The sequence below is a fragment of the Vanessa atalanta genome, chromosome 26 (genome assembly GCF_905147765.1).
Source record: "Vanessa atalanta chromosome 26, ilVanAtal1.2, whole genome shotgun sequence".
Taxonomy (NCBI): Eukaryota; Metazoa; Arthropoda; class Insecta; order Lepidoptera; family Nymphalidae; genus Vanessa; species Vanessa atalanta.
In genome coordinates, this window is record NC_061896.1 from 3,320,944 (window position 1) to 3,348,311 (window position 27,368).

General features: G+C 34.1%; 1 protein-coding gene across 1 annotated transcript; it reads left to right on the forward strand.

The window, feature by feature from the left end:
* Window positions 1–26: 26 nt before the first annotated feature.
* On the forward strand, window positions 27–18,447 carry LOC125073902 (heterogeneous nuclear ribonucleoprotein U-like protein 2). Its single transcript, XM_047684993.1, has 28 exons — window positions 27–296; window positions 1,674–1,804; window positions 2,201–2,493; window positions 2,985–3,043; window positions 3,433–3,581; window positions 5,535–5,669; window positions 6,366–6,473; window positions 6,838–6,919; window positions 7,212–7,348; window positions 7,556–7,661; window positions 8,251–8,363; window positions 8,948–9,105; window positions 10,034–10,223; window positions 10,378–10,563; window positions 11,166–11,277; window positions 11,592–11,670; window positions 11,817–11,937; window positions 12,053–12,175; window positions 13,181–13,309; window positions 13,759–13,927; window positions 13,992–14,231; window positions 14,365–14,533; window positions 14,950–15,200; window positions 15,780–15,868; window positions 16,707–16,818; window positions 17,393–17,598; window positions 17,816–17,893; window positions 18,249–18,447. The coding sequence occupies exons 1-28, from the start codon at window positions 167–169 to the stop codon at window positions 18,309–18,311; spliced, it is 3,918 nt and encodes a 1,305-aa protein (XP_047540949.1). The 5' UTR covers window positions 27–166; the 3' UTR covers window positions 18,312–18,447.
* Window positions 18,448–27,368: the final 8,921 nt, after the last annotated feature.

Consider the following 27,368-nt stretch of genomic DNA (forward strand, 5'->3'; position numbering starts at 1 on the left):
CTGACGTAATCTGTAGTTATTGCACCGCCGCCATATTGGTTTGCTTGGCGCTCACTCCGTGATTCTTAATTTTTACGAGTAATGACTGTTTTTAAGGAATATATATGATTATATTGTGATCTATAATTAGTAGACTGTAGTGCAGTGACTATTTGTTTAAATTAAAATGGATCCAGCTAAGATGAAAGTGGTGGATCTAAGATCCGAGCTTGGCGCTCTAGGCTTGGATACTAAGGGTAACAAACCGGCTTTAGTGGAAAGGTTAAAGAAGGCTTTAGAAGCTAAATCAGGCAAAAGTAAGTACTATATACTCTAAATATCATAAAAATTGTATAAATATGATCAGCTATAAATGGTTGTTTGGGTTTGACAATAGCACGTGTAAAGCGCCGCTTCCACCATGTTTTATTTGGCCATGTTTATACGCATGACGTATTGCATGATTTTTTTTTAAATAAAAAAAATAGTTTAACGGTTTAATTGGTAATTTTACAGTTAATTTAAAATGCTGTATAAATTACACCAAGATTTTATCTTGTTAACATGCACAACGTATTTTGTTAGTAACTTAATAGTACGTATTCGTAGAAGTTTCCAGTTTGATAAACACAAACATTTATTGAGTGCCGTATCATCAACATAAATTCAATGAAACCTTGGATACATCGTAATGCTGTGTAATCGCTTACTGTTCATATTTTGTTTTCTTTTTTAATTATTTTTCAATGTTTTTTTATCCATTTTGAATAATTGGATTATAAAACACTTCAATAAAACTCAGGCAAGTATTTATTGCATTTTTAGATATTGCAAAGTTTAAACTTATTTATGACTACACTTTGTGAATGTGTGTTTTTTGTATTCCTGTGTTCAGTCCTTAATATAATAAGTATTGTATTATTCTTAACCTGGACTAGCTTAATTAAATGTTATTTAGTATGAAATGCTTTAGATAATAGTTTTATTTTTTATAATTACATGATTTTCTTCAGCTTAAAGTTATGTAGTTGTAATAAGTACCTAATGCATGTTGAGTAGTAATGTTAACTAAGAAAGACTTAATAAATTGAAACATATTGTGTCTACTAAATGCTATATATTTTATAATATAATCTATTAATACTTTGTAACAATTAAAACAAATTAAGTTTTCCATTCCTTCCATAGGTTAATTTTACTAATATAGACTTACTCCAGTAAGTTTACTTTTAAAATTCAAGTTATCGAGTAAACGTGCCTTGCTGGGATTGTTTGGGTTACAATATCTAAATAATTTGAGATACTTTGTATTTAGCGGTTCAGTAGAAATAATTTAAATTATATTTTTTTTATTTTACAGAAGATTACAATTTAACAAGGTTCATGCTATTAAGATTCCACTGTAATAGGTACTTTTACTAAGTGTACTGATAATCTTTTACTGTTCAGTTAATTATCTAAAAAAATCTTTTTTAGTATGTAAAAAATAATAGCCTAAAGTGAACACATAACAAATTTATTTAATCTCCATATATATAGTAATTTAAAACTACTTAAATATTTTTGTATATAATTGATCTGTTTGTGTATTTTCTGACCTACTCCCGAATGACTGCGCAAATTTTGAATGGGCAACTTTAAAAAAAAGTTAAGTTATTCTTTTCAATAAATATTATTTTTTTGTTTATTTTCAGCTTTTGCTGATACTTCAATTTTAGACACATCATCTGAAGAAGTGGAGGAACCTGCGACGCCTAGACGATCTGCGGCCGCGAGAACCACCCGCAGGTCATCTTCATCTAGGCTGGCTGCAACTCCCGCCAAGGTAATATAATTATATTCTTACTCTTTTTATTACAAATAGGCATAGACATCAAATGATGATGATGGTAAGTGGTCACTATTACCAATATTAGAAATTAAGATGAAGTGAGTATGACCCTCACTCACTCGCCAATACCAACAAAACTAAGTACTGTTGCTTGGCAGTAGAATATGTGATATTTGGGTGGTACCTATTCAGATGGACTTATAAATATTTGCTAAATAGATTGAAAATGTTTTGATTTATTTCATTAAGGAAAATGTATATTTTTAAAACAAATTTTAATTAAAACATTAATTAAGGACTGACTGACAGTAAATTTTTTTTATACCTACATAATTATCATTCCTATTTATTATTACTTTTATTTTATAAGTACCATTTATTCCCCAACAGTTACCTCGAGAAGAAACCCCACAAATAATTGAAGAAGAACCAAAAGAGGAAGAACCAAAAAAGAAGGAGGTACCACAAGTACCATCAAAGGAAGAGGTACCACCACCAGAACCAGAGCCGGAACGAGAACCGGAACGAGAACCGGAACCAGAACCGGAACCAGAACGGGAACCTTTACCTGTTCCAGAACCAGTTAAAGAACCTGAAGTGCCTCAACAAATTGAAAAACCTGAACCAGAAGTGGATTCGAAAGAAGAAATATCAAAAGACGATATTTACAGTATAGATGATCCGTGAGTATTCTACTAAATAACATTGTGGTCATATATAATGTAGCCAATGCTTCGATAATAAATGTTGACTGAATTTTATATTGACCACCTCATTGGTCTAGATCTAACTTATAAGACCACAGATTAAGAAGATTAAGGAGTTATTAGGCTTTTAAAATTCCCACCCATTATTTACTGCCTATTGCATGAGAATACACTTGTGTTTGCTAACATATAAGTGCATTATGATAAAACCGGCATAGTTGGCTAATTACTTCAGAAAGTTTTTGTTAATGAAACTACTATTATTTTTTGTTAAATTGTTATATATCACGAATGATTAAATGTTTACTGAACAAATGGACATTTTATAAATTCTAAAACATTGAAACATAAGTAAAGTATGTACAAAGTAAAAAATTGTTTAAATAGTAAATAAGACTAACAAAAAATTGGTGCCCTTAACATTATTATGGTTTTAATTTGTTTTTAACTTTGAATATTCATTTTAGGAGTGACTCCCCCGATGAAGTCAAGCAAGACACAGAGGGTACAGAGGAAGAGGAGCAAGGTAAAGGATTTGTTGAAAATCTAGTGACAACCTTGTAAAGATTATTATTTAAAAAAAAAAAAAAAATCTATTTTCTGGTACAGTATGCTGACTTTGAATTTTCAAACATTTGGTTAATTAATATAAATATAACACAAAAAAAAAGCTCAGTCGGAAACTAAGACAAAAAAAATGGTATATTTAGTTTGTAAAATAAATATTAAATCAAATTTGAATTCATAAATTCTATTTTTTATTCATATATATAAAAAAAAAACTTACTTTTGGTTATATGGACATGGGGGAATGTATCTAGTTTATACCAGAACTTCCGGTACATGTTTGTAACACGGGTACAGTATGTTATTTTGTATATCAACGATATTCAATAAGAAAACTTATTTTTTTAGAACCAAGTCCCCAAGAAGAAACAAATAGCAAGCAGGTGGAACAACAAAATGAAGTGACTGAAGGGAATGACGATGTGAAAATGGACCAAAGCGAAGAAGACAATGACGTAAAAGATAAAAACTGTGACAATGGAGAAAGAGAGAGAAGTGTAAGAAATGTTTTAATATATATTTAATTCACTTCACAAAAATATGTTGATAAAAATGTTACTTCCAGTCAATGTCCCACTGTTGGGTTTGGCTTCTCCTTCTTGAGGAGAGGTTTTAAGGCTTATGCTATGCTGCTCTAATGCTGCTTAGTACCCACTAAAATGAAATGGGATAGGATCAAAATTTATCACATATGAATCCTTATGTGTGGTAAATTTTTATCCTAAACATGTACAACACCTCCCAATGTTTTCCTTCACTGTCAAATATAAAATGAATTACACAAACGAAAACTCAGTACTGCTTAACCGAGATGGAATCCACGAAGGTTAACAATCACGCGTTCAAACCACAGGGGCATAGGACTGCTTATAATATTATCGAATAAACCGCACATTCGAAGGCTGTTAACAACAGACCAGTGAGACAAAAGTCCTAGTTATTAACTTTCCATATGTCAATATCAGTCTATATCTCAACGCGCAGCTCTCAACCAAAAAACACCTGTTAGTAAAAAACTAAAAATAATCAAAAGCATTGTTAGCAACTGTAAACTTGTTTATAATGCATTCAACAAAAGGCAAATTCCTTGTCGAGTCCGTTTTGTAGAATGGCATTTGAGTCAAGTTTTTTTTTATAATGGTATAGGTTGGCGGACGAGCATATGGGCCACCTGATGGTATGTGGTCACAACCGCCCATAGATAATGGTGCTGTAAAAAATATTAACCATTCCTTAGATTGCCAATGCGCCACCAACCTTGGGAAGTAAGATGTCTCTTGTGCCTGTAGTTACACTGGCTCACTCACTCGTCAAACCTGAACACAACAATAGTACTGTTGTTTGGCGATAGGATATCTGATGAGTGGGCGGTACCTACCCAGACGGGCTAGCACAATCCTCTACCATCAAAAAGTTTAATTTCCTATGTATTTCGATAATCAAATAACTGTGGTTAATATTAATGTAATTTATTGTTATATACGTTTTATAAATGTAATTGAGATAAGAGTAGCTACTGAATTTCTTACCGGTGCAGAAGCACGCACCTATAAATCGCACATAGAAATGTAGAGTCTACATTTAGAACTGGTGGACACTTTATATTTTAAAATTCTGAAGTGCTAGTATAAGCCTACTTGAATAAAGAATACTTAGATTTTGATGGACGTTTTGTTCGTATGCAATAAAATACAAAAGAACCAAGGTAAACTTTTTTTGATAAAAGTATAATTTAATAATTTTCTGTCTAGTGATTACTTTCATCTATTGATATCAGAATATCGATTTGATCTGTCAATATCAGACAATGTTATGTGGAATAGGTACGATAATAATAGTTTTTTTTTGTTAATTTATTTTATGTCATAAATAAAAACATAAAGTACTATCTATAGTCCTGTTTCGATACACGAACGTTAAATATATTCCAATGACAAGAGAATTAAAGGTAATGAAACTTTAGATTTACATATTCCATGATATTTAAGCGCTTGTAAAGACTCAACAAAAGTTAGACTTGTTATCAAATTTAATTATGTGTCGCTTATGTAACTTTTTGGTTCGAAAAAATTATACGCTCGTTTTTCATAAAATATAAGGAACTTAACTTATGTATGACATTTAAAAAGCTGTTTAATAGACAAATAAATATGTCTACAACAGACGAAGAGATAAAACAAAGGTATTGAGGCGCGTTAACTTGCGAATACGATATACCCAACATAGATAGATAATATACAAAAGCACCGTACGTATCGATCTGTTTACTAACGAAGCCTCCTAATTGACGCGCGCATGAGTGACGCACGTGCTTACAAGATGTCTTAGTGCGTGAGAAGACTAGAGTAAAGATAGCAAAAAATAAACAAATTAGTATATTTTTTTTATAAAAAATCCCATAAAGTAATTAACTAAAAATAAAACTATATGATTATTTGATTATATTACAGCGGAGATGGGAAATGACGGAAGAGGAAGAATGGGAACAGCTCAACGAGAGGCTCATACAGAAGGAGCAGGAGAGACTCGAGAGAGAAAAGCAGCAGGCCGAGGAGGACGCGAAGCGCTTAGAAGAAGTGAGCAAGGTAATCCGGAGCTGGATTATACATGTATCACAATTATATAGCCTATTCCAATCGAATGACTAAGGAGTACAGATTAACCGTAGACTTGCGTGAACTATCTGATTTGATAATATCTCTGCTATGTTATACACTACAAACAGTTTATTTCTCGAGACCTGACTAATTATATCATATCAATGCAATATAGAAGTTCTTAATGTGTTTTAGTCCTCCTATAATTGGAGTAGGCTATAGATACAATATGATTATATTCACAAGCATACATCTTCATGGCAGGACAGTTTAAGAAATTGAATAATATTTAATGTGTTCGGCTCCTTAGTTGTAGAGTATGGTTATAAATCGTCCTTTATAGACTGTAGGCTAGAAATACTTAACTTGCTAGAACATGTAAATAATATTTCAAATTAATCAAAACACTTAATAGTTTATATTAAATAGGGTTTCTATCTAAAAATCCAATATGGAATTTATTAAGTTAAGTAAAGTAAAGTATTTAATAGATTTTAATGCTTATTACAAATATTTAAAAAAATATTTTTCACTCAAGTTTGACATGCCACTGTTCACACACATAAAGGATCACATAGATAGCTATCGACAATAGACAACAATATAGAGCAGATATCTATAGATGGCGATTTCATCTATGATAAACTGAAGTTTGTTTTGTATAGCTATCTTAAATTGTTTCAGGATCCAATTAAATTGCAGCGGTTGAAACGGAAACAAGAGAAAAAAGCTCGGTGGAGTAACTTCTATAAGACTATAGAAGTCACCAATGAAGTGCTAGCTCCTGTTGAAGTGAATATTGCTTTCAATATATATTTAGTGACGATTTAATTATTTAGAAGATAAAATTTTAAACGGAATAACAAAACAAATTACAATTATCATAAAAATAATACGTCGATATTGACAAAAATTTAAATTATATGGCTGTCAAAAATTCGTCCCAAACAGATGTTATATTATCGCATTCTTTACGTCTATATTACAATTACTTATATCAACAATGTTTATGCCTTCATCGACATTTTAGATCTTGAACAGTTATGTTATATCAATGAAATGTCGAAGTTATTTATTTATTGGAATCGGCTATACGATCGGTATATGATTTTATTTTTTGATATCGTGTTTAATGTTTTGTATTTCGTCTTCGTAGGAGCCGAGTAAAGACAAAAAGGATTTGATAGAACAGAAACCGGAGCCTGAATTGGACGACGACAAAGTCACGCTATCTTGGTGTAAGTTTTTATTTTTTTATTAATACATACGGTATGTAATTTAATCGATTGAAATGTGTTTTGAATAATATTAAGTCTCAATCGTATGAACAGAAAAGATTTATTATATTTACTTAAATATTATCGAATGATTAGAACTGATTTTATAACATTTTCTATAATTAACTGTAACTTTTCTTTAATTACATAACCAGATTTGCTCACTTGGCTATAAAAGAGTAATTTTTTACGTTACGTTTAAATTATGAACTTGTAATTTTCCGATTTAAAATGTCAATCACGTGTCTCGCAGACGACAGCGACTTGAACCAGTACCTGGAGCTGCCGCAACTGAACAGCGTGGTGCCGCTCAGCGACGGAGCCTTCGCCCACGCGTGGGCCGGCGCGCGGGCCTCGCACGGCGTGGGCGCCGGCCGACTCGTGTACGAGGTAGGTCTTACATACTATTGTCCATTTGCTCCTCTACTTGAATTTTCTGTTAGTTTTACGTAAAAAATATATACTTAAAATATAAGAACGCCAAAAATTATCTCAGTTTCAGTTAATGTTTATTGTTAATAGGAGGGAATTGAAACTTACATGCGTTGCTGTCGATGTCTCGAGTAATATGTTATAAAGTCCACATTTAATCAACAGGTTCGTGTCGGCTCTGTAGTGACGACAACAGAATCGACGGAAAAAGAATCAGTAGCGAGCGGACTCAGAGTCGGCTGGTCCACGGATGATTCAACTTTGCACCTCGGTAAGAATATAATAAAATGTTGTTTTTAAATGAGTTTAATGATAATAATGCTTTATTGACCATAATAAAATATTATATTTCTATAGAGTAACACAATATTTAAAAATTCAAATGAAGGTTATTAAGAAGCATAATCCTGTGAAGTATTAAAGTTGTTATTTATTTAATGAATAACGAAAACTAAGCAGGTATATTAATATTTCGTATTTACTCTCGTGCGGATATTTCTGTATGAGATCGCAAGCGAAATTACAATATTCTTTTAGATGCAAATAATTGACTTTTTAATTAAATCAATTTTAATACATACAGTATTGTTACCGCGGTATGTCTTTCTGGTCAACTTTGACAACTTGTTAATCTAATACCAGATTAGGATACCCAGGATAATAGACTATAGTGAATTATAGTGCTGTCCATACATATGTGTGGGGACAAACACAGGTGCACTCTTTTAAATCGATGTGACGGAAAATCCGACGCAAAGTTCACACGCTTTCCGAGGCATGGGATACATTAATATTCTGTCACGAGGACGGAATATTTTTTAAATACATATCTAGATTACATATAAGATTTGACCGAATAGGTGATGGTGAACTCAGTTGGGGCTACGAGAGCACGGGTCGCATCGTTAACAACTGCGAGTTCAAGGAATACGGGAAGCAGTTTTCTGAAAAGGACGTGCTTGGAGTATACTTGGTGAGTTTAAATGCCTTATGTCTGGTCTCATCGGTAATACTGTATACCCTTTTTGATGCAAGAGGGCTAAAGATAAATAGACAAGTTTAACCTTAAAATTGTAAAGACATGTTTGGTCGACATTTAAACTAATCTATGGTCTGTTTATGGTTGCTTGTAGTGCATAATATAATAGAGCTATTTTCGTAATATGTAAACACTAAGTCTTTATGAGTCCAGTGCACCACTGAATTATACATTACAGTCCATATAATATATCCGATATATGTATAAGAAATATCCTACAAAATATTATTATTGCTACTTAATAATTTGGTAACAAGAACATTTTGTAGGTAAATCAATATTTTGTATTTACTCTTGTACATTATTTTAATGTATAAGATCGCAAGCTGAATAACATATTCTTTAATCGATTCATCAGGTTTGATACTTTTGTTTTTCCAATTCATTGGTGGATTACATAGACTTATCCATATTATTATTTTAGTATTAGTATTATATACACTATTATATACAATATTTTTTGTCTTGAAAGAATGATGTGGATGATCCCGCCGTTTAATAACTCTGTGTTCTTACAGGATTTAGAATCAACACCTTGCAAGATATCTTACACATTGAACGGCATTGAACTTGGTACAGCGTTCGAGTTTGACAAGGAAAAACTTGAAGGCAAAGCTCTGTTCCCTCACATCCTCACTAAGAATGTTTGTTATAAAGTCAACTTTGGATATGACAGGTGAATGTTTTACAAATGTATTTATATTATCGGCTTAACTTATAAATATTGTTTAAGGTTTGATTAGTTAATCAATACTGTCTTCTCTCAAATGTTAAGTCAAAGTTGTCAAAAAGAGAAGTGTTGAACTGAACACTGATATAATAAAGTGTCTAAGAATGGCATGTGTATTTAGAATATATAGTAATAGCTTTGTATTGGTGAGTTCTGATGAAATGATGCCAGTTTTGTTAAATGCACAAGAACAATTATTATCTATCAGTATAGTATTGGTTGGCAGAACATTCTTAATGTCAGAAAAAACAAAAGCTTATTTTCACATAACTGGTGCAAATCATGAGTTATTAATTGGTCAGAACTTGAATACATTCATTCACTTATAATCATATTTTAATTTGTGACGTTGAAAATGATAGCAAGCCTTTCATGTCTTTTTCAATCAGATTAATACAGACTGATAAAACAGAACTTTTTTTATGTGGCCCAATAAGGACCAATGGAATCCTCTCCTAAGGAAGTCACTGCCCATATGATAATATCAATAGAATTACTAAAACTATTGTATGATTACTTTTTTTTAATGAATTGTTAAGCTTGTTCAAATCCTGTTAAGTTGTAAATATGTTATTTTTTTAATATAAATAACAAATACGAAGCAGGTATATTAATATTTCGTATTTACTCTTGTGCGAATTCTGTTTCGTATGAGATCGCAAGCGAAATTACAATACTACATACATCACATGTTACATTTACAAAATACAATAATTAAAAATACTTTTTTAAAAAGATGAAAATTGATCTATTAAAAATAAACAATATACGAGTTTAAGAAAAAATAAACAATCATTCTCATTGGAAACAATGCCTACCTATAATATTTATTTACTATTTGGTAATTAATAAATACCTTCTTTTTTGACCACAGATATACAATGTTAACAAAAACAAAAATAGTACGGAAACGGTTAGAAATACCGGTAGAACAAGTTCTAGAAGAAAAACGAAAACGAGAGGAAGAAATAAAAAAACAGAAAGAAGAGGCGGCGAGAAGAGAACGTGAAAGGAGAGAAAGAGAGAAAAAAGACAGAGAAGAAAGGCAGAAAAAGAAACGAGAGGTGAGATGGAAATGATGGTTAACAAATTTAATGTTTTTAAAAAAAATTGTTAATAATAGTCTTTTTCACTTACTAGAAAAGTGAATTATTTAGATCCTATACATGTATTGAGTAAAGTAAATTAAATTAAATTTTTATTCTATTTATCTTAAAGGAAAGAGAAAGACAAGAGAGAGAGAGGAAAGCAGCTCAAGACAAGAGAGACAAGGATAATAGTATGGAGGTTGACGAAGAAAAGGAAGATAAAGATAAACAAGAAAAGGAAAAAGATAAAGAAGAGGAAATGGAAAATGATGTACAAGAAGTACCAAAAGAAGAAGAGAATTCGGAAGAACCAAAGGTAAGGTTTATATTATAGTAAAATAAAACTGTAATAAACCATTAATGTCCGTAAAATAACTGTAATCGTTGAGAAGATTTAACTTATTATATTATTTCGACTTAAGGCAAATGAACAGCTTTCATATTGAATACGACTATACCACTGGTTGAGATCTCGAATGATCGTTGATATTATAAGTAGTCATATCGAATAGTTTTTTAGTATCAATAATGATATATTAATTCGGAACTATTATTTGTATACCACAATAAAGTATAGAAAAGCGCACCTTGTAGTTTGTATGGCACAACTGGTAGTGCACTTGGCGGTAGGGTCTTGTGTGAGTGTCTCGGTTGATAATATACACTCGTCAGACATTGAAGGGAAGGGGGGGAGGGTCAGTGTGCCCGTAGCGCAGGTGACAAACAGTTTAGTTCCCAAGGTTGGTGTATTGACAATATAAGGAATGACTAATATTTCTTACAATATCAATTACTTGACAGTGGTGAAATTTCCTTTAAATAAAAATTAAAGTTATGTAATTATATGCCATAATTACTCTGTAACATGTAATTAGTGTAGCAATGATATTTACTTAAAGTTTTTTTTATTATTGCAAGGAAAACGGTGAAAAGTCAGATGTAGCACCTGTAGAAGTAAAAACTGAACCGATGGAGACAGAAGAGAAACCGTCCATTGATAAGGACAGTGGCGAAGTGAAAGAGGAACCATGTGAGTATACATTCGTATATATCATTCAATAAATTCTTTAATAATGGTTTAAAAGACTAAACATAATTTTCAATGTTTTTTATTGAAAGCTTTCTTTGAGAGGAAATTTTGTATATTCTTGTACTAGTGATACTATAAACTGGGCTAGTTAACTAAATGTAATTTGTGTCAGTAGATGTTTTCAATTAAAGTTCACTATTGTGAAGCATTCTTAAATTCATAATTTACTTAAAATTTAACTTTCATTATTATTTCAATATTTATGATACCGCATTGACCGTTAATGGCAATACTCTTATTTTTTTTGTTCACAGCGGAAGACGTCAAAGAGGTCACAGAGGAGCAGGTACTCACTGGTCACGTTTTGGACAAGAGAATAAAATTCGTTATCAGGTGAGCTTCCACTCAGTCGTTATGTGATCAACGAATCAATGCCGGCACAGCCGAGGCGGAGCTGTAGTATATAAGGCGGCACCGAGACCGCCAATGGCCAGAGCCCACTGAAGACACACTAACGGCCCTTACGGCGCGCGTTGCAGGCACGCGGTGGAGGAGGAGCTGGACGGCGCGGAGGCGTGCCTGGTGCCGGGCTACGAGCTGCTGGCGGCCGCCGCGCTGGCGCCCGGCCCGCGCCGCCCCGCGCGCCTCGCCGACTGCGAGGTACTTGCGTTATTTGAGCACGGGAGTGTGGAGTGAATGATATCGTCTCTCTAATCGAAAGATACGAACGATTCGTCTGAGTGACGATTTTTGTAATAGATTGTTTTTTTCTCAGGTCATCCTGATGGTCGGTCTGCCCGGCTCCGGCAAGACCTTCTGGGCCAAAAAACACTGCTCCGAGCATCCCGACCGGCGGTACAACATCCTCTCCACTGGAGCGCTTTTCGAGCGAATGAAGGTAAGCGCGCACGCACACCGACTCGCACACGCACGATCGCGTCACGTATATACATACGTGCACACTTCGCACTCTCAGAATAAACGAATTCAGAAACACTTATACACAAACTCACAAAGTTAACTTCACTAAGCTTTAGATGACCACACACAAACATTCCACATAATGCACCAAATTGGAAGTTCAAAATATGACAAATACTTACTCGATTTTTTTTATTTTTATAAATATATCTTTAAAATATTTCGACATATATATTAGTTAAAAGATTGTAAAAGTAAGTATGACAGTGATGATGAACATGTTTATTTTTAAGTACATAGGTGATATATTTGATCTAAAAATGGACATAGACTGGGTTAGAAAATACTTCACGAACTTATGAACTAAAAGTTTAATGATTAATTTCACTTTATTTTTAGTTATTGTAAGTATGTTTTCTATATTTGTCAATTATGAATGAAGCGAATGTTGTTTCTTTTTACTTTTTCTATCGAAATATTTTAAAAAGAGCCTGCATATTAAAATAGTCATTATGAGCATTTGAAAAACTTAATGTAAGTATAAAATAAAACTTTTGAATTCCAATAAATACACATACACACACATACATACTTACATGCAAAAAACAAAAATTAATATATTTTTCTTTCAGCTATGAGGTTTGCAAACAAATATACCAAAAATATATATCAAAAAGTGAGTGACTCAGCTCCCATCTATACATTGAATACTAATGTTAGTCTGTGTTTTCAACAGGGTGAATATGAGCAACATTTGTTATCAAAAGCGTTATTAAAAAAAAATTATCCGACCCACGTGGTCCGTGTATTAAAAAAGATACCAGTGGCTCGACGCAAGAAGAGGACTTAGATTCGAGTCCTTACATCACGGATTGTCCCTGGTATCGATACGTCTGCATTATATTATTAATATTAGGATAAGTTTAGAGTAAGTTAAGCTCGGAATTCGGGCACGTGTGACTGTATGCTGTGTCAATCTTAGGTGGACTGTAAGCCCTTCCGCTCCAGCTACGAGGGCAAGTGGGACGCCATGGTCTCTAAGTGCGCCAAGTGCGTCATTAAAATGTTGGAAATCGCCAAGGGAAGGCGCAGGAATTTTATACTCGATCAGGTGAGACGAAACTACTTACTTATTTATTTATCGATGTATCTCTCCCCGGGCAGAGCACTTCACTCAGGACCAATCGAGATCGCTAACAATATTCGCAACAAATTTTCAACCGTAAATGATCATTTACGGCGAATCACGAGGCAATATTTGGACTCCGGGGAAGTTGGCGAAGTGTGCCCGTACGTCCGCGCCACGACGGACGCACCTCGCACCGACGCGACCGTGTCTCCGTTTTTTTTTATTATTTTGTGTACACCAATCTAGGTGTCCCCGGCTCGTCCGTTCCACCGCACGTAAGTAACCCGGCCGACCCGGCCCGCGACCGCACAGGCGAGCCGAGGCCTCGCCTATCGTAACCGCGTACGGATCTCTATTGAGCTTGTCGGAGGTGTCGGCTGCCCGGCGCGTCAGTGTATAACCGCCCGTTTTGTGCGCACGCGCACGCGCAGACCAACGTGTACCCGTCGGCGCAGCGACGCAAGCTCAGGGAGTTCGAGGGCTACCGCCGAGTGGCCGTCGTGCTGGTCGCCGACGAGAAAACGCAGCGCACGCGCGCCGCCACGCGCGAGGCCGCCGACGGCAAGGAGGTGCCCGACCCCGCCGCGCTGGACATGAAAGGTTCGCGCCCGCCTCCGCGACGCCCGCCCCCCCCGCGCGCTCTCACCCGCCGCTCTGTCCGCAGCCAACTTCAGCCTGCCCGAGCGCGGCGCGTGGCTGGACGACGTGCTGTATGCCGAGCTCGACGAGGCCGAGGCGCGCGAGGTGGTGGAGGGCTACCACCGCGAGGCGGCCGCGGCCGGCGCCGTGCGCGACAAGGACAAGCGCTCGCGCTCCGCCTCGCGCGACGCGCCGCCCGCCAAGCGCGCGCGCTCGCCCGACCGCGAGCGCCGCGAGCGCCGCCGCGACCACCCGCGCGACCGCGGTGAGTGCCATTTCACATTATAGATCAGTGGCACCTTTGTCGGTTGAGATTCACGTGTTCTGCCACCGAACCGACTGAATATGTTTTGCTCATACATACCTTCCACTAATTTTATTTCATTACTCTCAAATAGAGGACAGATGGGGCGGTGGCGGCAGTCGGTGGGGCCCAGCGAGCGGTCAGGGAGGAGGTCACGGGGGCTCCGGCGGAAGAGGGGGTCGCCGGGGTGGTCGCGACCGAGGTGGTGGCATGGGGCCCGGCCCTACGCGCTTCGACAGAGGATGGGCGCCGCCCCCGCCACGGTGAGCTTCACCATTCTAATGGCCCAAGCGTTCCATTGCCGCAGGACACCACAATCAAATGAATGCATACATTATTTTTACTTAGCAGCTTAATTAATAAAACACAGTAAAGCAAATGAGTAGGTGATGGTAGCAAATGAAATATATATAATGTAATAGAATAACATTAAATATCCTACTATAATTTTATTAGCATCAGTGAATGTGAATAATAAATCAATAAAATGTTTGTACTGTGTAATATAGTATAATAGTGTGTAATCGAATAATGAAGATCTCCGCCTTAGAAGACAGTAAAACAGTAAAAAGCTTAATGAGGTCCTTATATCTAAACAAAATAATTACTTATAATAAAAATTTTAAAATTTGAAGAAATTTTTAAGTTGCAATAAAACATTTACTTTTAATTCTTTCAGAAACGAATTTGGTCGTGACAGAGATAGTTTCCGTGGCGGTCGTGGTGGTCCAGGTGGACCTCGCCAGGACCGTGGTCCTGGAGGCCCTGGAGGACCTGGAGGCCCAGGGGGTCCTGCAGGACCCGGTGGTCCCGGACTAGGGGGACCTGGAGCCAGAGGTCCACCAGGAGGTGACCGGTTTCAACGTGACAACAGAAATCAAAATAGAGGCCCACCTCATCAGAATGACAAAAGACAAGGACCTCCCCAAGGTCACTATTTATAATATAATTTAATTAGATTAGTATATTACTTTAGGAAAAATCTGTTTTACCCATACCTTAACTATTTCGTATCGTTGGTAAATATTATAAACATAGTTCACATTGTATATTTCATTCAGTATCATTCAGGTTTCTTTTCAACCATCCAACCAACCAAATCCACCAAAAACTACTTTATTTCTAGTATTAGTTGACCCAGAAATAATAAGTACTATATTAGATTGTGTATTCCAGCTATACTACATTCATATATACACTAGTATACTTCGTACATTTTAGGTTTTCATCCACTGGACTAACATGGTTAAATTTAACAATCTAGCAAGTATTTCTACTATTTAGTGGATGCCAATTACTCATGCACGATAAAACACCTCATTATTAGTGCATATACAAAAATGGTTAGGTGACGGTGCTTAGTTTCGGCACACCTTTGCACTTTTATATAAATTCGACGCACACACACACCGAACAAGGTATTTTTAAGATTCATCACCATAGTCTAAATTCTCCAACAAAATCATCTTGTAATATTTAATGGAACATCTATAAATACAAATTTAACAGGCGGCAACCAAGGTGGTACCGGTTCATGGCAGCGAGGCTCGCAACAGCAGCCCCGCGGCCCGCGACCCACACAACAAGTTAGCAGACAGGTACGGATATAGATATACCATTCATTTTCGACGCATACAAAATGATAATTATGTATCCTTTAAAATATCAAAAATGTATGATTTTTGATGTAAGATCTTTCTCTGAAGATTATGTTATTTCTTGAAATTGTATTGCTTTTAAGTACTAATATAATTAAGATTGTCTCTTTGGACTACCCATCTAGTAGCCATCATATTAGCCCGCAGACTCCCGACGTCCTCGGTTAATACACCGGTTTGGATCAATAAAACAGTTATACCCGAACTCTTTCGGTCGTGTTATGGTTGTGGGAGTGAGGTATTAGAAAGTGTACTTGTATTTATGCATACACTTGTGCACTAAAATACGCCCTGCCCAAATAGCTACATGCCTCCCTCGATAATAGCCATCGTGGTAAAAATTGGTAAGGACATTATCATCATCAATTGAGATGAACTGGCATATAATTAACTTGGTGGTAGGGCTTTGTGCAAGCCCGTCTGGGTAGGTACCACTCACTCATTCTACCACCAAATAACAGTACTCTGTATTGTTGTGTTCCGGTTAGAAGGGTGAGTAAGCCAGTGTAATCACAGGCACAAGGGACATACCATCTTAGTTCCCATGGTTGGTGGCGCATAGGTGATGTAAGGAATGGTTAATATTTCTTACAGCGCCTTTGTCTATGGGTAGTAGTGACCACTTACCATCAGGTGCCCCATATGCTCGTCCGCCAACAAAATCCATAAAAAAAATAAAATAAGGTGCGTTTTAAATAATGCTCGCTAAATCTCGATTATTATGATAACGCATACATTATTATGAATGTTATTCATTTAATTATATGTATATTTCTAGGATAATCAAAATCAACCGCAGAATCAAAACCAGAACCAGAATCAACAGCAAGGCTGGAACCAATGGGCCGGTGGCTGGGGAGGTTGGGGCAACTGGAACAATCAGAATCAAGGTACGCTACTTTGGACAATATGGCGCTGCAATGGGGTCGGTGACGTCACTTGCCTGTATTGTAATCTGTGGCACATATAATCCACATACAGTAGGCAAACGAGGTTAACAAACAAGTTAATCTTAATTTAATTAAGTTGTTTAAGTGGTCAATTATGAAACCACTTATAGTGGTAGGGCTGAGTACAAGCCATCTGGTCATCGGATATTGTGTTCCGTTTCGAGGGGTGAATGAGCCGGTGTAACTGCGGGCACAAGTGATATAACATCTTAGCTCCTAAGGTTGGTGGCGCAAAGAAAAATAAAATAACAGCTTGTAATTATCCGTTTTTAGACTAAAACCTCTTCATGGAACTTATTCTACCTTACGTGTCCGTTAGTCGGTTGGTGGATACACATTTGGTAGATGTTCCTTCACAGCTGAGCACTAATATGAATTATAAATATCGAAAACTGTTATGATTGTCTGGATTGGAAACCCATTAACTTCGATCAAACTACATGCAGAATCCTCTGGACCATGTCCACTGTTATATAATTATTATTCACAGTAAATAACATGTAATCGTTTGTAGCAGGCTGGGGCAATTGGAACAACTGGAATAACTGGGGCAACCAGCAACAGGGGGTTCAGGGCGCTGGCGGTAAGCAGCAGCCACAGCAACAGCAACAACAGCAACAGGGACAGCAGGGGCAGCAGGGACAGTGGGGTGGCTACTCGGCGCAGCAATGGTACCAGTGGCAGCAGTGGCAGCAACAGCAACAGCAAGGCTGGCAAGGGGTTAGTGCCCAAACTGATTGTCACGGGTGTTGTGGCAGTTACATATTTAGTTCGTAGTTTTAAAAAAATAGCCATAATAATGAAACGAAAAATGTTTGTTACCAAACACAATTTCTGTTCAGTTCGTGGTAACTCGCTTCTGTTGTCAACTTAGATTGCGTCTGCTATACAAAGTATTTGCTAGTTGCATGTGAATGATTGTTTATTGTTGTTCCAGTATCAGCAGCAGCAAGGGAACCCGCAGACCAACACGAACGCCGCAGACGCGGCGCAAGCCTGGGCACAATTCTATCAGGTGAGAACATCTTCGTTTATATGACTGACGAAAGCGCGATGATATTCTATTTGAGAGTACAAGTGTGCAAGACTTAGTAACTTTATTAACAATTATTTTATTTCTCGGCTTTAAAGTTTGGTTTCGTTCAGAACCTGTGTATCTTTCGTGTGATTCATACCGTTTATATTGAGTTTGTGGCATCTATGTAGTATCATGTCTTGCCCTTAAACTTGCGACTTGTTATCGATAGCCAAGAGAGAGAACTTGACTACGATCTCATCAAAAGACTTGCTGTCCTTGGAAACACAAACACGAGAGGAGAGCTTTTCGAGTTTTGCTTGCGAACTTTACACGAATACCGGTCTCGTTCCAGAACTACGGCGGCGCGAACACCGGCAACACAAACGCAACAAACGCCGCCGTCGAGAAAAAGTGACTCGACCCCTAACGACAACGGGCACACCGGTTATAGCGGACTCTACTGCGTATTCAAATGTGAAGTTCTCGTCTGTATTACGTGAAATAGTTATGAAAGTGACTGAATTTAAAGTACCCACTGTTTTTGTTGTTTCAAATTATAATTTGGAATTATTTTAATTAGTTTAATATAGTGAATATATATTTTCCCGGCGAAGAAGTATCACTCGGCTGACGAACGTTCACTTATTAACTTTAGGCTAAGGCGACGATATTATTCTAAAATAGAATATTGTTTATAAAATAAAATGTAATAGATAATATAATATATAACGGCGACAGTTGCAAAGAAATTATTTCGTTGTATATTTGTTAATACCGTGTGCCCTCGTCTGTAACCGGGTCAGGAATATAACGTTAAGTAGCTTAGTTAGTTTGAACACGTCGTGAAAATGATAAAATCAAATTGAGGAAGTATTTTTATATTGAATCTTGCACTCGCCACGATTGTACGTTTTATTGTTGAACTACAATTATAAACAATGTTTGGTATGAAAATACAATGACACTGTAAATATCACATTCTGTATCTTTTAAATATATGGAACTGTTATACAAGTTTTGTAAACTAGGTAACCTGAAGCATTTTGATCCCTAGTTAGTCGTAGTAAGGTTTAATTGTTTACGACTGTGTTACAGAAGTAACCGCGCGAGTGAACGAAGCGAACGCTTCGAGTATGTGTGTACAAACATTTAGTTTACTTTGGATTAGGTTGAATGTCTTTAAAATGATTTAATTTTCATAAATAAATAGTAATAAGTATGTTGTTATTTTATTTCAACCATGACTAGTGTTTGAACGTCTCTTTGTTCAAACCGAGGAACAAATGTAAATTTATGGAAAACCTTGATTCCATATATTGTCCTGTATACCTCTCGTATTTAGTTCATCATGAGAAATGGTCCACTGCAACTTCGTGGATCTAAACGGTATTATTGATTCAAACCACTTTTATTAATTTGCTTACAATATGCAGAATACTAAAGTGTCCAGATATAATGTAAGCTACGTTTGTTGATCAAAAATCCATATATCAAATCTTCTCAGGGTTGTTTGCTTTAGTGAGGAGACTTAAGCAATATACTTCCTATAAGGTAGCTACGACATTTGTAACAATAGGCTATTTCACTGGTTTTTAAAATCCATTTCATATTATTTAGTAGAGGTTAAGGAACCCAGTAAAAGTTGTTTTCTTTTTAAATTCTAGTACATATTTGCTGATAAATATCAAATTAAAAATTCCATATTATAATTATAATATCCACAGCGCGCGAAAACGCTACTTTAACAATATGGCGCTGCAATGGGGTCGGTGACGTCACTTGCCTGTATTGTAATCTGTGGCACATATAATCCACATACAGTAGGCAAACGAGGTTAACAAGCAAGTGACGTCATCATAAACTCGACCAATCAGGAGCGTTTAGTTTCACGTGTCAATGCATTTTTATTTATGGATTTTTGAATGAATTAATTATTTTAAACTATTTTCTACCATTCACATTTTACCATTTTTTTACCGAATGGCAATATTATGTACAATAACGGCATTATAGTTTTCGGAGGTTTATCGAACGATTATGAATAAAGATTTAATCGAACGTTTGATAGGCTTAAATGACGTTTTAACTAATATAGGTTTATACCTTCGATAAGTGTTTCATTATGAATAAGACCGATAATATATACTGATTACGATAATTGACAATTTATTTTTCGCATTGTCAAATAGCCTATTATGTAGTTTAAAATTGAACTTAATTCAGACTCTTCTATAATGTATGTAATGTTCTCTCCGGTAATGAGACCGTGCAGAATTGTAGCCGGAGAGATTATTCTTAATATTATATATGTAATACGTGTTGCTACAGTTAACACTCGTATTTATTGTTATTCGGGTTGCTATGGGAAACATCCTTCTTAGCAATAAACTAACAAGCAATTGAACGTGTTTTTCTATTATCTACAAACATCTCAATTATTTTTATCGCCTCCATAAAGTCCTCCCTTCATCCCAACTGCGATCTCTGACGATTATTGTTTTTTTTAGGTTGACAGAACTCCGATCATTTTTTGATGTTCCGATGTTGTTCAAAAAAAAAACGAGAGGGTATCGCTTTTGGGCAAACTAAAACTTTACAATGTTAATGGTAAAGCTCTTGATCTCATTACTTCAAACTTGAATCAAAGAATTCAATAGGTTTATATTAATGCAATAAAGTCTTCTGGATCTGTACTAAGATTGCATTCCACAAGGATCAATATTGGGTCCTTTTTTATTTTTGTTATATATAAATGATCTTCCTTTTCATCTTAAAGGTATTTGTGATAATGTATTGTCTACTGATGATACCTCATTACTTTTTTAAAGTTGTTAGGAAATAACCTAATTATGACGATGTAAACAATAACCTAAACTAATAACCTAATTATGAGCGTTATCATTGATAAAAAGTTGGTTTACAAAAAATTGTAATAATTTAGTTCTAATGCTAAAAAGACAAAATGCGTTGTTTGTCTTACCTAATGTATGAAAGCGAATTTTCAAGTTAGCTTTAAACAATAATGAACACTTTAGATTCAAAACTTCAATAGAATCCTCATATATCATCCCTGACAGGGACACGCAGCTCCGCAGCATACGCGGTTAGAAAAGTTAGACAACTAACTGACGTTGATACTGCTCGATTAATAGATTTATGTTACGGCTTTTTGGTTTAAGGTAACGCTGCGGATATTAAAACTGTTTTCGTACTGCAAAAAAGAGCTGTTAGGTCTATTTATAATCTTGGAACTCGAGACTCCCTTCGGGATGTTTTAATAGTTGTTTTAATATATTTACAATAATATAGATCTTTACGAAAGAAACGGTGATAATCATTGTATAGAGACGAGCAGGTAAGGAATACTAATAACACCTAGTTTCCGACTTCGCAAAGTTAATACATCCTTCCTGAGGCACGGTATTCGTTTCTATAAGATTGCACAGCTATTTTAAACTTGGCATATTAAAAAAAATATATCTCATAAAAAATAAGGCATATTACTCAACACAAGATTATATTAAAGGTCAAAAAGCGTAGTCTTAGTATTTATTGATCTCTAGGCAGGATTTAGAAACATCATTGTTGTTTACTGACATACTCTGTAATGAAATGGTGGAAAAGAGTAACTAATAGTTTCCTGTCGGTTCTTCTCGGTAGAATCTACTTTCCGAACCGGTAGTAGCAACCGGTGGTAGCATTAAATTTAATTGAATAGTATTTGATGAGTGGGTGGTACCTACCCAGACGATACCTAGGCAAAAAACCCTACCACAAAGTAATGTCTTGGTACTACTAGAATAAAGAATTTTTTGACTGAACATACGAATTTTATGAAATTCAATTATATCTATTAGCGTTACAACACAACGACAATTTTGATGATCGATTTGATGTTTTGATCGCTGACTGTTCACTCATATCGATACGTTTGGAGGACTTAAGCCCATAAAATTCAATAACCACATTATATCCTTGATCTTTACTGGCTAATAGTTTATTTCATAGGAACATTAGTGCTTTTGCTGACAAATCAGGTGTTCAAAAATTTGAATAAACTCTTGGTTTCTAATGGCAAAGCCAAAATTCGATATTAATAACCTAACCTAACTGAATCAGGGAAGAGACAATAAGTACTTCCAGAGTATGCCTTCTTTGATATCGGGATTATTTTTTTATCTTGCATTGGTCTCAACACCGGATTTAGTTTCAAAATATGATAAGTAAATTAAAACAGTAGGAAGGTGAAAAAAAAAAAACTAATACAATTTGCACTTTTTTATTTCTCCAAAAAATCTATTGTCAATATATATTTTTATTTGACAATATTGTGAAAAACCCATTAAATATTACAATTCAATGAAAGGATAACTATATGAGTTATCCTAAATCACCAAAGAGAATATTGATAATAGTAGGTAACAGTGTTTAACCTATTTTTTTTTTTCTATATTAGTTCGTTACAACATTCTTTCAATAGTAGATATATTATTAAAAATAGAGATTTTTACCCCACACTTAGTAACATCAAAATTGAAAAATCAACACTTCCATAACATATTAAAATGTAAAATTTAGTTAAGCCATTCTTTCCCTTATTCATTTTTCAAACATTTCATTGATTAAAACCAAATGTTCCCAACGCTCATACAAAGTCAAATTATTTAATTACACATGCGAAATGATTCGCTAACGTTAAATAAGTACAGTCAGTGAATTCGAATAAATTTCAACGACGAAACAATTTTTTTTTTCGTGTATTAAATATAAATGCTTATTATCATCATTGGTTTTTCTAATTAAATCACTAACGAAACCCTTTTTACGTTATGACATTACATTATTATACATAAACAAACACATTTGTCATGTTAATTAAATAAGAGAAAAACTACCAATTAAATACAAATGTTTTGGTCCTTAGGTACATTTCATTGTTTTTTTTTTATTTGCAAAGCTTATGAATGTTGAATTATAAATCACCAAAACCCTCGTTCCAGATTACACAGCTATAAAAAAAAAACTAATTGTGACTTATTAAATGATGCCAATATGGCGATTATGGCGTTAATGTTAACAGTTGTTAAGCAATTACAGCGTATAATTTATGTCACAGATTGCAATAAACGTGTCAAATTAACACACGGAGCGGATTATCTTTGGTTTCCAACTGACCTACTTATTTTATCACTATTTTATAAACATAATATAATAATTGTATTGTGGCTGTATAGTTCTAATTCTAAATGTACCTAACGAAGATTATATTTTTTAATGTGCCGTTCTAAATGAAAATTCGTATCATATTTAGCCATGGTCGAAATAATTACGCAATATAACAACGGAATTTTTCCCCTGCTATGTTTGCCTTGTCTTAACCCTTATCTGACCATGGGGTCGTTTCCAACCCATTGCAGAATATAACAGTTTCTGAAGTGAAAACTAAAAATTATTATTACAGATACAATGTAAGGTCTATAATAAACAATTTATAATATTAAAATTATTAAAATCGGTGCCATAAAAAGTGCTCGGGCATGAACGATGGACGAAAACGAATGATTTTTAATCTTTAAGCGGATGAATTAATGAAGTATTAATAAAGATCATTAATTGAAGGGTTTACACTCGTGAGTTAATCTACGTATACACCATTTTATATTATATTTTTAAATTTCAATGAATATTACATCATTCCCAATCGTCCAGCGCTTGGTTTGTTACTGTACTGCTCTGCACTTTTTATTAGAAATTACTACAAAAACCGATTATTCAATTAAAATGATCAGTAAATTACCTAATAAACTTGCACCAAGTACAGCACTACTAAGAATATATTTACCTATACTAAACAGTAAACAGTAGTATTATAAAATGCTATTACATTGTAACAGTGGCGAAAAGTGGCACATTGTTTTAATTTTAAAATAAAATGGTGGGTTGAAATATTCTACATTCATTTAATAATTGATAGAAATATTAACGTAAATGTTAAATGACATAACACGATACTTATTTAAGATTTAAGAAAAAAAAAAGTCATTCGCCATTTTATATTACAGACTATAAAATTACAATATCCGATACTTGAAACTGACGTTTTTCATCAAGAAAACACAAAATACGAGTGAGGCTCTTAATTATACATTATTAAGATTTATATTTTACATCGTCGGCAATTTTATTGCTTTTATTCTTCTTTTCATAATACGTATAATACGCGATCTTTACATTTGGAAAAAACAAAAATGTTTCTATTTGAAAAACGTCTTACAATATCTGGCGCATTGTCAAGTTTAATAACAATAACTAATTAATCTATAATCTAGTTAAACCGTTATTTTATTTAATGGGATTTTATTTGCGAATGATTTTAATGTATATTATTAACCTAATAACTTTTTAATTAAATCTAGAGTATACATAGATTTTGACATTCCATATAATAAGTAGGAAACTTAAAAAAAATATTTTTAAGTGTGTAGAAAAAAAAATCATATATAAATGGAAAATATCAATTCATGTACATGATTAATAAATTATTAAACAATATAAAAAGGAACTCAAATAGACACACGAATGAAAGGATAAGGTTTAAACTCTTGTTGATGATGTTTCGCGTCAGTTTGTGCAACAGACATATCAAATTTGTTAAAGTATGACTTTATATGTATTTAACAATAGTTGTTTAGTTGATAAACATCAATTATCACAAATTATTCGATACTAACCCTTGGACCGATGCACATAGGGGTAGCCATTTATTTTTAAGGAAAAATTATATTTCGCATACTTAAATTGCCAAAAGCGATATTGGTAATGCTTTTTAATTATTAAAAATTTAATTTATTTTTTTGATAGAATAGTTGACTTTTATAAATTAATAAGCAAAACTATAGACTATGACAACTCAAACAGACCAATTATAAAATTTTCTCAACCACAAAATCATCAATTTATTTCGCAAATTATAATACACCTTTCAAACTCCGTTTAAAGGTCAGTTCCCATTTTGCTTACATACATATAGTTACATAGTTTAAATAAAGCGTGCTCCACGTAAAAGCTTGGTGAACCGCAGGTCGAGTACCGTCGAGATAGATTATTTATTAGTTACAGCATTTGCGCAAATGGATAACGCCATTATGTACCAAGCTGACCTTCAGTTGTAAATTATAAAGATGTAATCTTTAGTTTGACATCAATAAAATTATATTCAATGATACAATGTACGTCGCTGAACTAATCTTATTATTAATTTTTATATCTATATTATACTTAATTTATAATAAAATTCAACCACTAATGTCATGGCACTTCTAGTTTACATAACTAAATATAATATTAGAAACGTAGGTAATGTTCATTATATATGGCCATTCAAAGTATTATAGAAAATACAATTATATCAAAACAAAAAATACTGTGCTGAAATTATGACGTTATTTTTTTTTCATTTTTACTTGTGAAAGGTAAGGGTATTGGGTACATACAGCCTTAAGAAAAGTAAGCAGTTTCATTAAAAAAAAAAGTCATACTCTAAATGTAAAAAATTAAACAAAGTATTAGACTTATCACGATTTGTGTAGAAAGATAGATTAAAGATCCTTAAATTGTATTATTCTTTCTAGCCTCTTAAATATCGCCCAGAGATAATAATTAAAAAAGTCCGTATATTTATTAATATTTGCACGAATACGACAATATCATTAAGTCTAATAAAATATCGACGGACGGAACCCTAAATCTACATTTTATTTAGCCTAAATGAATGAACATGAAATTTATATAGGAAATTATAAGTAAAAAATATGAAAAGAAGAACAAAACATATTTGTACCTTAGCTCATCAGTTGAATAAAAAAGTTAGGAAGTGCAAAAATAGTTAAAAAAGATACGATAGTAACTAACTATATTTATATTAAATTACGATTTACTTGAAATTTTTAGTGATTTTATATATCTTGTTTTGAGATTTTATATTTTAATTTAAGAAGCGAAATGCATGGATGTCGTAAAAAACTGCAAAATACTATTCAATTCTTAGGAACTTCAAAAATCACTTTTTTGAGCAGTCGTTTTTATGCTTTATAGAATACAGTTTTTATTTAAATTTAAATACGAAACAAAAAAATCAATTAATATAAGGTTATCTAAATATTACCATTTTAATATTGCTTTTTTAGCTGTTATTAGAAATAAAAATTAATGAAATTGCTTTAGAAAAGTTAGACAACTAACTGACGTTGATACTGCTCGATTAATAGATTTATGTTACGGCTTTTTGGTTTAAGGTAACGCTGCGGATATTAAAACTGTTTTCGTACTGCAAAAAAGAGCTGTTAGGTCTATTTATAATCTTGGAACTCGAGACTCCCTTCGGGATGTTTTAATAGTTGTTTTAATATATTTACAATAATATAGATCTTTACGAAAGAAACGGTGATAATCATTGTATAGAGACGAGCAGGTAAGGAATACTAATAACACCTAGTTTCCGACTTCGCAAAGTTAATACATCCTTCCTGAGGCACGGTATTCGTTTCTATAAGATTGCACAGCTATTTTAAACTTGGCATATTAAAAAAAATATATCTCATAAAAAATAAGGCATATTACTCAACACAAGATTATATTAAAGGTCAAAAAGCGTAGTCTTAGTATTTATTGATCTCTAGGCAGGATTTAGAAACATCATTGTTGTTTACTGACATACTCTGTAATGAAATGGTGGAAAAGAGTAACTAATAGTTTCCTGTCGGTTCTTCTCGGTAGAATCTACTTTCCGAACCGGTAGTAGCAACCGGTGGTAGCATTAAATTTAATTGAATAGTATTTGATGAGTGGGTGGTACCTACCCAGACGATACCTAGGCAAAAAACCCTACCACAAAGTAATGTCTTGGTACTACTAGAATAAAGAATTTTTTGACTGAACATACGAATTTTATGAAATTCAATTATATCTATTAGCGTTACAACACAACGACAATTTTGATGATCGATTTGATGTTTTGATCGCTGACTGTTCACTCATATCGATACGTTTGGAGGACTTAAGCCCATAAAATTCAATAACCACATTATATCCTTGATCTTTACTGGCTAATAGTTTATTTCATAGGAACATTAGTGCTTTTGCTGACAAATCAGGTGTTCAAAAATTTGAATAAACTCTTGGTTTCTAATGGCAAAGCCAAAATTCGATATTAATAACCTAACCTAACTGAATCAGGGAAGAGACAATAAGTACTTCCAGAGTATGCCTTCTTTGATATCGGGATTATTTTTTTATCTTGCATTGGTCTCAACACCGGATTTAGTTTCAAAATATGATAAGTAAATTAAAACAGTAGGAAGGTGAAAAAAAAAAAACTAATACAATTTGCACTTTTTTATTTCTCCAAAAAATCTATTGTCAATATATATTTTTATTTGACAATATTGTGAAAAACCCATTAAATATTACAATT

What these genes read in the sequence shown, in the direction of transcription:
- LOC125073902 (XM_047684993.1), top strand. Translation starts at nt 167, where the DNA reads ATGGATCCAGCTAAGATGAAAGTGGTGGATCTAAGATCCGAGCTTGGC. An exon ending in AGAAGCTAAATCAGGCAAAA is followed by an intron (nt 297 to 1,673) that starts GTAAGTACTATA and finishes GTTTATTTTCAG; the next exon opens with CTTTTGCTGATACTTCAATT. An exon ending in GTCAACTTTGGATATGACAG is followed by an intron (nt 9,106 to 10,033) that starts GTGAATGTTTTA and finishes TTTTGACCACAG; the next exon opens with ATATACAATGTTAACAAAAA.